The 12495-nt window shown below is 36.2% G+C and overlaps 1 protein-coding gene across 7 annotated transcripts in view; it reads left to right on the top strand.

Moving 5' to 3' along the window:
* Positions 1-12495, top strand: part of SUGCT (succinyl-CoA:glutarate-CoA transferase) — a 346273-nt gene that overhangs the window by 4953 nt on the left and 328825 nt on the right. For all 7 annotated transcript variants that reach the window (XR_008575765.1, XM_054815788.1, XM_054815787.1 and 4 more), the window contains 3 exons: positions 2962-3047; positions 3833-3883; positions 9657-9777. Coding sequence is in view for 6 of the 7 variants with exons in the window: in XM_054815788.1 (XP_054671763.1) it covers positions 2962-3047; positions 3833-3883; positions 9657-9777 (258 nt within the window). In the remaining variant the exon portion in view is untranslated. The remainder of the gene's footprint in view (positions 1-2961; positions 3048-3832; positions 3884-9656; positions 9778-12495) is intronic.

Here is a 12495-nt window from a genome sequence, read left to right as displayed (position 1 = left end):
GTTCTGTGCATGTGTGTTTTGATCAGAAGTAGTCTATGTCTATGTTTAGAAAAGTGTGAGAAGGTTGAAGTTGTAAGTTAGGTAACTTTTTCAAATATTGATGTACAAAAGCATACTGAGTCATCACTTAAAGTGCCTTATTCCATCACTCAAATGCAATAAATTGAATTTGTTTGAATTGTTTGGAGTTTGCTTAGATTTTAAGTTGGGCTTGTGAATGCTTGGGTATATAATGTTTTTTGTAATGTGGTGAGAGGGTTAAAGCCGGTTTTAACAGTAGTGTTTGAAATGCAAAATTTGATAAACATACAAATCCTTCCAGCAATTAGTTATATAAGAATTATGGAAAAAGTGTTGTTTGTATTTGTGAATTCAGAATCTTCAGCTAAGTTCCCTCTGAGCCAAATGTCTTAGATAATTTTAAATAGGAATACATCTTACTACTCAGGATTAGAATACTGATAAAATGACAGGCATGTTAATTTTGGAAACAGAAATTTTTAATTTTTATTATTACAAGGAAGAAAGGTAATATGAGCATTTAAAAGATATACATTGTTTGTTACTGCTTTTGTGTAATATTATACTGATCTAGTGGGGATGGCAAGCATTTTGACTGGTAGAGTATAAGGTGACTTGGTATACCATATCAACTTTTTCCTAAGAATAATTTTAATGTTCTAGCACAGTTTCAGGTGGTTAATTTAAAATTACTTTGTTGGAGAAATCTTTCTTTGGAATTGTGCAAAGTGAACAAAAGTTATTTTCTGGATGAGGTAGTTGTATCTTTAAAAGTCCAGGATCTGATATTCCTGTATAGGTGGAGATGGGAGCTCATTGGAAAAGGGAGATTTCTGAACTTGCATTAAAATGTTCATGCTAGTGCTGAAAGTGTCTGAGGTTAACAAGCTTCAAGTATGTGTTTTCAGATGCAGAAACTTGTGTAGGTCCTCCTGAGTCTGATTGGACTCTGGGTAATTAGCTTCATAAATAGGATTTTATCTTTGTATTTTAGCTTAACACAGTGGGTTATTCTTCCACTCAGCACATGCATTTCTTATACAAGGAGTTGTTGAGGATTGGGTAATGGTAAAAATTGCTTCATTCCTAAGGAATAACTACAGTTTTTAGTTCTTAAGACCATACGAGAATAATAACAAATTGCACGGCATTTGGTTCTTTTTTTTAGAAATATTCCCTGCATTTGGCTTTAAGTTTTATGCATCATTATGCATTTGAGGCATGTAATTATGCCATAGCAGCTGCACATTATGTCATATATTTTTTCCTTCTTTAAGTTTCAATGTTTTAAGTTTCTCTCTTTTGGTATTATTTGTTTTGAAAAGAACTGGTGAAGATAATTACACTCTTGAGATACTAAACCATATTATAATCCCTATATTTTTAAATAGGAAATATTGAATATTTGAACACTTAACAAAATACTGAATGTCTAACAAGTTTTTTCACATCAACCTATGGGTCATCCTTAATCACTCACCATTGCTTGAAACATTTTCACTTTTGTGACAGGGCAGAAGCTGCATCAATTTTGTACTGTCAGATGAGACTGACAGTGGTATTATTCCAAGTATCTAGTTAGTGGGAATGGAGCAATGTCAATGATTAAGTATGAAGTAACAGTTTTGAAGATTTGCGTTTCAGCTCTTAGAGTTTTGTTTTGTGATTGAAGAAGGGCAGCCTGAGAAATCTGAATTTCAAACACTTTAGAAGGTGAATAATCAGCTCTTTCTGTGAGAGGATGCCTGCTTGCACAGGAGTGTTAATCCATAAAGGATGGTAGCCACACTAGTGTCCTACATGGAGGGTATTACTGAAATATTTTGTTTGAATGGCTTGAAGTGGTAACATACAGAAGAGATTTTTTTTTTCCCCCCCAAGCTTCCTGCTTGAACCAAAATAGTTTTGAGATACTAAATAGTACAAATGTTGATGAATAATTTATATGTTCCACCACAGTGGATCTTAAATGGCTGTAGACTTTGTGTTACTGTAGTGTATAGCATAATTATGATGATGGCTATTGTGTAAGATCAAAGGTCCTTCAGCTTGTTTCTGTATCTATGCTACTATCAGAGTCTTCTGTGTTGCCTCACTAAGGAAAGTTTTCAGTCACATGTAGTTAACAAGTAGATAAAGTTTTGATATAGAAATAGATACGGGAATGCGTATACTTGCTAGCACTGAGGGTGATGATTATATCTGAATTTAAATTTAGCTTTAATTCTAATTAAAATAAATTGCCAGTCTTCATGACATTTAAGAATGATTTAAAATTGGAAATTAAACATAAATGATACAGTGACATCAGTATCTGCAGCAGCTTTAATGCCATCTTGCCTTTCTGTAAGGCAAGAGCATTTCTGGAAGGGCTGGAGGTGGGGGATCGCACCAGCTATAGCAAGTGCTTTTTCTGTTGTTCTGCAACATGCAGATTACAAGTTCTGCTGACTAGTGGTATCCTGATGTTGTGTCCAGAGTGTTTCAGCAATAGCTTATTGACCATGTGCATCGTGTGACTCAGTGCAGGGCAAGAGCTTCTAAATTCTTCTGGGTTGCCTAAAAGAATGGCATCGTAGCTTTGCTTTGAAGTTAAAAAAAAAAAAAAAAAGCAGCAACCAACTGAACAAAAAACCCTCAAGAAACCACCTCACAAACAAAAACAACCAAAAACCCCCAAATACATTGGTGTTATGTGGCTGTATATTTGTATTTTAAAACCTGAAAGGAATCCCAGCACTAGCAAGTGCTGTGTTCACTTTGCTTAATCACTCACTTTTAGTTGTTTTGACATAAATATCCTAAAATATGTGTATTAAACTAATTTTTTCCTGCCTGCCTTAGGGAGTTTAAATATTACCTCAGAGAACTTTTCATTCTTTTTGCTTGTTGTAAGTGAAATATTGGACAACTACAAAAATGTGATGGTATTTCTTTCAGGAGCTGGTGATGATACTCGAGCCTGGGGCCCACCTTTTGCTGGAACAGAAAGTGTTTATTTTCTCAGTGTCAATAGAAATAAAAAGGTAAATGGAGAGCTGTATTGAACATTAGCCGATGTTTTCTGTAATTAGAAGTGAAGACATAACACTTCTTTGTTTGATTCTTAACATGGAGCAATAGTTACATTTGCCTTGAGCTATAATGAGTAAATTTCAGGAGAAAAACAGAGTTCTTTTGAACAAAAAAGCCTGCAAACCTCTGGTACAGTGCTGTGGTCAGCTGAGGCAAATTCAAAAAGCAAGAGTGGTCCTGTCAGTCCTCAGCTGCTGGTGCAAATGGACTGAAAACAAACCCTGCTGAAAGTAAGAGTTATTTTATTTGAAGGATCAGTTTTTTCAGGTATGTCAGCAGAGCTGACCTGCATCAGCTGGCAGCTGGAGGAGAGCAGGCATTATACCACAGTTAGGTTGGCTAAAGGTAGTTTGTGAAACTTTAAGATGAAGTTTCATGACTTGTCTGAGCTGTTTAATGGCTTGTTGCCATTGAAACAAATGTTTCTGGTGTCCCCATGTGTACTTGCAATACTAGGTGCTGTGCAAACATACAGTGAACAGACTTCAGTGCAGCTCCTAGCTGCACATCTGTCAAATTTGTTTTGGTGCTTGTCTGATCTGTTGGTGAGGCAGTTCAGCTTGCTTTACCAACAGAATTTTTTTTTTGCAGGGGGCGGTGGAATGTGTATAAAATTTACTTATTTGGTTTAGCTGTAGTGTGAAACTTGACTGTTGGTTACATTAAGAAGAGGCTGATAATCACCAGGAGGGCTTTCACATAAATTACTGTTGTATTTTTATTTTTTTGTCCCCAGAGTATAGCTATCAACATGAAAGATTCAAAAGGAGTAAAGCTAATCAGAGAGGTAGGTTGTGATAGCATGCAAACTGTACCTTTTTTGTATTCTTTTGATCCTGAGTAATAAAGAATAAACTCTGCATTTCAAATATTAATTTGATATCTGATAATTAAAAATATGTATGTGTGCAGTAAGTTTGTTAAATTACAGTATATAGCCTCTGTGCTCTTGGATATATTTGATCTTGGGTGTACTACTTCATTAGAAAGATTCAGACTGGACTGATATGAAGTCACTGAGCAGTTTACATAGAGGAGATACTGGGCTCCAGTATTCGCAGGTTTTTGAATGTTACAGTGTATTTGTGACTTCAGTTGCTGTGCATCTTTCTGAGAAATACTGTCCTGTAGGTCAAATTTAATATTTGTTTCTTTTCAGTATTTGAGTTCAGAATGTAAGGGTGTTTTAAGGGTGATCCATTTTCCATTGGAAAAAATTAATAAAAGTATCACATTTCACATTCTGTAACACTTGTTCTTTGCCATCCCTTCTTCATTTATTGAGAAACATAAGACCTGCTACTTGCTAGTGCTGTGTTTTTAGCCTTGCAGTACTAACATATCTAAGGTGGTGAGCTGGCTTCTGTTACTCTTTGTTTCACTATCAGTTCCAATCACTTGTTTTCACAGTGAGGCTGTATGTGTCTTGCAATAGGTGGAATTTGTCTGGTAATATTTTTTTGTTGGGAATATTGCATGAAATGGAAGTAGATTAAGATGTCTGATACTTTTGACCTTTTTTCTTCCTGTCAGCTCTTTAAAAGACACTTCATATGGAAATCTTTGGCATTTATAAGCTAAGGATTGTGCAGTGCCTTTTCTCTTTGCTGAACAGAAACATTTATTGTTGATTTGTTATGAAGCCATATGTTTATCTTCTAAAGGTTTTGGAAACAGACACTGTCATTTGGAATAATTTTTCATGTTATAACACAGATGTATTTTTGGATAAACTAGTTGTATTCTAAATAAGGGCTGTAAAAATTGTTCCTCTTGCATAAGAAGACTAACTTTGTTCCTTGCTATTTGGCTTTTAAAAATGGTGGAAAAACCCCCCAACCCTACTCTACCCAAAATGTCCACTGATTACAAGTGCGTGGGCTTGACCTGTTTGAAGAGTTAAAGGGAGCTGGGCCTATGAGTCAGGATGAGCTGGAGAAAAGATGGCTTCAGCGTAAGCTTCTGATATGACTGCCACTATTTGTGTTTAGGAAGTTCCACTTTTCTTGATGTTTGTGCAGGAAGATTACTGCTTGATTCTGTTTTTAAATGTATAACTTTCTTTCTGCAATATGGAGAACCTTTTTATGGTCTGTGTAGTTGAGTGGCTGGTGACTTAAGAATTGCAATATATAATCTTTGTCCTTGAGGCTCAGGTGCCTGGTTGAGTTCAAATTCCACATGATTTTTTTTAAATCAAAGTAGCAACTTTCTTCTTCCTCATGCAAGAGCAGCATCCTCTCTGTCAGCTCAGTGCTGGGCTTCCTACTCTTTTCCTCCTGGTAAGATCTCTTGTACCACTGTAATGTACAGCTATTATGATGGTGAAGATAGGATAGCTGGCAGTAAGAGTACTTAGAGCTACAGACAAATGGTTCCTGCCAGCAGCAATATTAATTTTTCCATTAGCTTGATGTCACTGAACTAGTCAAGCATGTATGAGAATTATTTCCTAAGATGTGATGTTATGGAATTTCAAGTGGGAGGAATAACTCTAAATATCACACTAGCTGTGGAAATGGACATCTCCTGTGACAAAGTTCTTTCCCTTGTGAAGATAAAGCTGTGATGAGAAACCTAACTCATGGAAAAACTAGAAAGCAACTGCAAGATTTGCAGAACTGACCTAAAAATGAGGCCAGACAATCTTGTTGCCAAGTAATTTTTTAAATAATTTCTATCCTTTATTAAAGCTGCTTTCATAACCACTACAGCTTTCTGTTCCTTGAATCAATATCATCCCTCTCTGTGATATGGCAGCATTGCAGACTGAAGTGATGAGGCGTTATTGAAATGTGACTCTACTTGTGGAGTTGTTCATCATTCTGCTTGATTTAGTGATAGTTTTTGGAAGTATTTGGTGCAGAGGTCTTGACATTCCATTATTGCATCTCAGATGGAACCAGAATATAACTTATTCTTTTTGACAAAACGCCACAGAAGATGTAAAGGAAAGTTATAGATAACAGGCTTTTTGTTGTCAACTGTCTCCTGGTAACATCAGGACAGATGTGTATAGAATTGAGCACTGTTCAGCAATGTATTTGTTACTAGGAAAAGCAGTGTTCCTGTCTGTAAAGTAATTGATGGCAAGAAGAAATTCAGGTTTGTGACACTGGTTACTCGTACATAAATATGAATTTTGTCCTAAGCCCTACAAAAAAAGGTAATAAGATTATAATTTTTTATTAAGAAATATAGCATGGTTAGAATAAATTTTGTTCCTCCCCATAAATTCCATATAGACAGAAGAGGGCAAATCTCAGAATGTAGAATCTTATTAAAAGCAAAGGAGTAGGGAGTCTTCAGGTATATGACAAAAGGACAGCCTTGATAATTCAGTCAATAGTATCAGGTTAGCTGAAGAAATCTGTTAATCAGGAGTCCTGTCTGCTTTTCTTCCTTTGGCACAGCACTACAAAATACTTGTCTAAGGGTCTGCTCTTTCATAATTATATGATTTCCACAAAATTATTCTTTGTCTTTTTTATGTTTATTCTATGTCACTTGTAGCCCTGTCTTCCTTTCTAATGCTTTAGGCTCACTGTTAACTGCCTTCCAAATATTTGTATGTCTTCCTGAATGAAAATTATTTTTTTTCTCTTCAGTGATGGTATGTGCACCAGTCCCATGCTCTGACATCCTTTTGTTGTAATATGGCTCAGTATCTCTTTAGAGCATTATTCAGCAGTTATTGTCAGAAGCTTGTCTTAAGAACCTTGAGGGTACCTCTTTCCTGAGTATTTAGCCTTAACTAACTAACTTTTGAATTTATTCATGAACAACTTAGGAAAATTCAGTTGGCTGGGAGCAGATGGCACTCCTTCCCTTCCATTACCTTAGCTAATGGGTCTATTATAGTGTCTCTTACATGTTTTCTCATGTGATAAAGCAAACATACGCATATATATACACACAAATAAATATGTATATGTGTGTGTATATATATGTTTATATGTGTATGTATACACACTCTCCTCTGTGTGGAGTTTTTGTGAAAAAACAAACAATCCCTTTCCCAACAAACAAAAAAACCAACCCCAAACCCCCTTGAAAAATTAAGAATAGCTTGCTTTATCAAGTTAGTAGCACCATTATTTGTTATTTTTAGTCAATTTAATGACTAGTTTGGCATGTATGATGCCTTTTTTCTTTCCTGAGGCATAGATGGTGTCCTATCTGGAATATATAGTATTCCAACTCAGGTCTGTGTTGTATTGCTCTGTTAGCAGAGGTTAAAATACAAGTGTATGTTCAGATGATTTGTAGGACAAAGTGTGAAATTTCAGTTGACAGTGGACTTAAAATCCTACTGACACTCAAAATCCCTTTGAGTTTTGAGAACATACAGTTTGTCTAGATCAAAGTTTGAATCCAGTTCTCCACAATGGCAGAACCCTGGGTACCTATGCTTGGTTCAGTGAGCATCAAAAAAAAGTACTATACACAGGCTGCTGCCTTTATACGTTAAAGACGTATTTCCAAGTGTCATGAAAACTTTAGCGGCAGAGCTGACACAGCACTTATAGGATTTCTTGAAAATTCATGTTCATTTCTCTCTGAGAATATATACACTGCTAAACTGGGCCCAAATCATTGTATCCTCACTTAGCACTGTCACCATCCCATGTATGTTGCCAAGTCCAGAGGTATGGTGTTCTTTACGTTACAGTATGGTATGTCATGCTGTTTTCCTCAGTGGCTTGTAGGAGGTGACAGTTCTTCAGTATGAGATGGACAACAACTCTTAAACCATTTAACCCCATACATTCACTGTAAATTGGATAGATTATAAAAATCCCAGCAAAAGCAATACACAAGCTGTAACCGATTTTTCTGTCTTGAATGAATTAAGCTTAAGCTGTAGTATTACCAATTTGAGAAGTATTTATGTATGAACTGTGAAAGATTTAAAGAGAGAAGAAAAACCCCTTAACTTTGTTTTTCGTAAAGTCATACTAGTAAAGAACAAATAGCTTGCCCCTATTGTGTTCCCATTACCTTACTTTGGCTTGATCTGCTGTCCTGTGCTGAGGATTAGCACAGCTGTAGATCTGTCTGAGCTACTTCTGTTTTTACTAGCAAATGCTTTAGCTCTGTGGAAACCTGGATCTTTTTGAGAACTTTCTTGTGACAAATGGCTATTTTTTTAATAACTTCCATGAAGTTATGTTCTCTTCACTTCTATGGTATCATGAATTAACAAACTAGCCAGCTGTCCACATTGAAACCCAGCAATGCTTATTTAGAATCTGGAGGCTGATTTTACTATAGTCCTACAGGTTCTTGACATGCCCACTTTAAAAATGCTTAATAACGTATTTTGAAATGCGCCTTCACCATATGCTGAACTTAGTTTCTGTAAATGTTATTAGTGTCTCTTCTGTGCATCCAATTAAACCATTCATAAATTGTGTGCCACCTTGTCTGAATAAGAATCAGTTTCTGTCTGTCTTGTTAAATACTTGCTAGCTTGGCAGCTTCTTTGGCCTTATATTCAGATGAACAGCCTACATGCTAGAACAAAAATACTTGTGACTTGCTGTTACGATGACACCAGTTTGTAGAAGCTGGTCTAATATACTGTATATATTAATCAGACAGCTACATGATAGTTTCAGACAGTGTGACTCTGATCAGCTGCAAATAGCATTAAGAAACTAAATGTTTTAGGTTATGCTTAAAAATGTGTGCACAAACAGGGAGTGTCAGGGAGTAGTTTCTTAAATTCCTGGGGGGGGAAAAAAGTCAAACAACTAAGCAAAAAAACCTCTATAACTCCCCCAAGGCATGCATCTCTCTTTTAATGTGTAGTTCTCTTGCTTCAGTTCTTTATTAGTATTGGTCCTATTGAAATATGTATATGTATATCGATTTATAACTTTTATAAGGACAAAAAAATGTAATTTAAAGCCCATCAAGGTTATATGTTAATCTTTAACTTCAGTAGATTTTTTGACTAGGTCATTCATTTAGATGTGATGGCGAAAATCATATTGCAGAGCTTGACAGCACTATTCTAATTGAGGTGACTTTAAGTTGTTTAACCCAATAAAACTTTTGGGCTCCCTATTCTGCTTCTACATACTGGAAGTGAGATAAATGGCCTCTGTTACAGTAATTGTAATCAATGATTTTAAAATGAAAAACAACTTATAAAATTATTTCTAAGGTAGAGAAGGTGTGAAGGATAAAGATGCATTCTTTCTCCTCACCTTTTCTCAAGCTAAATGCAGATATAAAGGTGGTGATTGTTCTGTAAACTATCATTAAGTCATGGGAAATTGATGTGATACTGATAGTACAATTATATTACAGTTTTGTCTAATCGCTTTAGGAATTTGTCAGTCGTCTTTCTAGATACACAGCATCTCTAATATGTAGTTGGCAGAGATGCACAGTCTAACAGGCCAAAAAATATCTCTCTAGGTCTGTAAATTTTCTTTCGTCAGAAAGACTGGAGCCATTTTGATTAGTGAAATTTTGAAATTTACATGACGGATTTATTGAACTTTTGGAAGCTCGTTACCAAATCTTACTCATCCTTTTCTTTTCTACAGCTTGCAGCAGTGTCTGATGTTTTTGTGGAAAACTACCTTCCTGGGAAACTGGCTGAAATGGGTCTAGGTTATGAAGACATTAAAAAGATTGCTCCTCATATAGTGTACTGTTCAATAACAGGTATTTTACTTTCAGTTACTTCTGTTCATTATTTCCTTTATTCAGTCAACTCGTTATAGAAGTCATGTGGTTATATAGAAGTATATTATTTTGATGTCAGTTAAGGTAAATTGAAAGGCTAAGTGAGTTAGTTCAATTCAAAAACTGCTATAGAAAAATTGTGAGGCAGCAACCATGTCAACAGTTTATAAGCTGTTCAACAGTGGCATTACTATGCCAGCCTGGCATGTTCCTGTTGACTTCAAAGGAGCCAGGATTGGCAGGGCTCCTTGCATTTTGCTCTGAACTGGTTGATAACTCATTTTTTTTTCCCCAACAGTTTTACCACCCTCACAGGGAAAAAAAAAAAAAAAAAAAAGTTTTTTCCCATAGTCAGGAAAATTTGCCTATTGCCTCCTGTCCTGTCAGTGGGTACTACTGAGAAGGATCTGGGTCCCTCTTGGTCATTCCCTCCTGGTGGGTATTTATATACATTGCTAAGATCCCCCTGAGCTTTCTCTTGTTTAGGCTGAAGAGTCTCACCTGTCTTGCCCTCTCACCATGTGTCAGGTGCTCCAGTCTCTTAATCATCTCTGTGGCAGACTTGCTCCAATAAGTCCGTATCTGTCTTGTACTGGGGAGCCCACAACTGGGCACAGTAGTCCAGATGTGGCCTCACCAGTGCTGACTAGAGGGGAAGGATCCCCTCCTTCAACCTGCTGGCAACATTCCTCCTAATGCATCACAAAATACTGTTGGCCTCCTTTACTACAAGGATGGGTACTTTTCTCTATCCTGTTTAAGCACTCCCTGACTTCCTCCACTGAGGGCAAGTCTTCCTTGCTGCAGACTTTCCCTCTAGTCTCATGGACCTAGGACTCCTGAGGCTGTCTTTCCTGGTAAACACTGAGGCAAAGAAGGCATTAAATACCTCTGCCTTCTCCATGTTCTTTGTCACCAGTTTCCCTGCCCCATTCTACGGTCTTCCCTAGTCATCTTTCTGCTGCTGATTGGTTTGCAGAATCCTTTCTTGTTGCTCTTGGCATCTTTTGCCAAATTCAACTCCAGGTCAGCCTTGGCTTTCCTAACCACATACTTGCATGATCAAACAGCAGCTCTGTACTGCTTCTAGATCACTTGCCTCTGCTTCCACCACTTGCACACTTTCACCTTACTGTCAACACAAATTGGACAAAGATCACACAATTTTGCTGTTTAAAGCTTTGTGTAACACATAATTTACAGTTATACATAATGAAAAACATTAAAAATAGGTAACTAAAGGTTTTTTATTGATGGACTATGATCATATGAGGTTGAAGGTGTTTAGGAGGTAAGAGCTAAGTGATTGTCAGGTACACATAAAACAACTTGGGATCTTAAATGATGGTTACTTAAGTCTTGGACATCCAACAGGTGATAAGAAGCATCTGTTTAAGGACAATGCATCTTCTAGGAATAAGACAAAATCTCTAGTACTCTTAAAAAAACCCAACCAAACAGAAATCAATTAAGTCAAGGTAGGAAATAGCAAAGCCTCAGTCTGAGTATGTTAAAAGAAGCAACCAGACTAGGACCAAATGTACATCTGTCACAGAGAGCGCATGATGGTGGTACTTAGGCAGTAAGGGTTTTTGACACAATCAGGCAGAAAACTGATTTAAGAAGAAAGAATTCCTGATTAATTTCAAAAAGCTCTGTGGCCTTATTCTGTGTATTACAATTCAAAACTGTTTTGTGCTGTGATTGACTTTACTACATACAAATATACTTTTTTCTTTTTTTTTTTTTGAGAGGGGAGTTAAAGAAGATCCAAAAAGAAGTATTGTTTCTCAGATGAAAGATGTGCTAGCCTAGAATGTTGGATTAAATGGACTAGTTGTCTTCCCCAAATGTTGAAAATTGTTGAGACAAATTATCCTTGTTACAGCAACCCGTTTTACATCTAAACAGTGGGATTTCCTCCATTATTTGGCATCTGGCAGGCTGTACAAGAGATAATAGAAATATGTGAGTTCTCAAGTCCTTTCTGGTTTGAGAGCCCTGTGAAGGATAATGGATCCATAACATAACATGAATTATGTTCTAAAGGTCTTTGAACAGAGGATCAGAATGGTTTATGCTGTTTAACTCAGCCAGTTTTGAGTATGCTTTTTTAAGGGTGTATTTTATGTATCATAACTATTGTTAACAGACAAAATTATGTTGGTCACTGTTAACGACTATCATGAGCTATATTACATTTTAGATGTGAGAATACGTAGACACAGACATTTTGGCATAATGCTTGTTAATAAATAAGTACCAAGAAGTAAACATGTCCAGTGTGTCAGAATCAGAGTATTTTTCCAACTGTAATTTTTGGCTTTCTTTTTTCTTATTAGTACACATGCTGAAGACATTATAGGTGATTCATTTAATAAATTACAAATAATTACTGGACACTATTTCCTTTATCCATCTAGTTAACTCATTAATGAGACTGGATATCATCTGGAATGTTTTGGTTTCTCATTTTTTGGAACCATATTACCTTTCAAGTTTAAACTTCATAGGTATGGAATGCAATCAATAAACAAGTAATTTGAAGGAATCAGTTTCACCCTACAGCATAACTTGTATAGCAGCTGTGATCAAGATGTCTTTAAGTTTCTTGGGATTTTTTGTCGTCTCATTCAGTTACTGTGTGTCAGTATAAATAAATCAAATCAGATATTAAAATGTCTTTAATTTTAGGGG

The sequence above is a fragment of the Grus americana genome, chromosome 2 (assembly GCF_028858705.1).
Source record: "Grus americana isolate bGruAme1 chromosome 2, bGruAme1.mat, whole genome shotgun sequence".
Classification (NCBI taxonomy): Eukaryota; Metazoa; Chordata; class Aves; order Gruiformes; family Gruidae; genus Grus; species Grus americana.
This window is presented reverse-complemented; position numbering and strand designations above follow the sequence as displayed.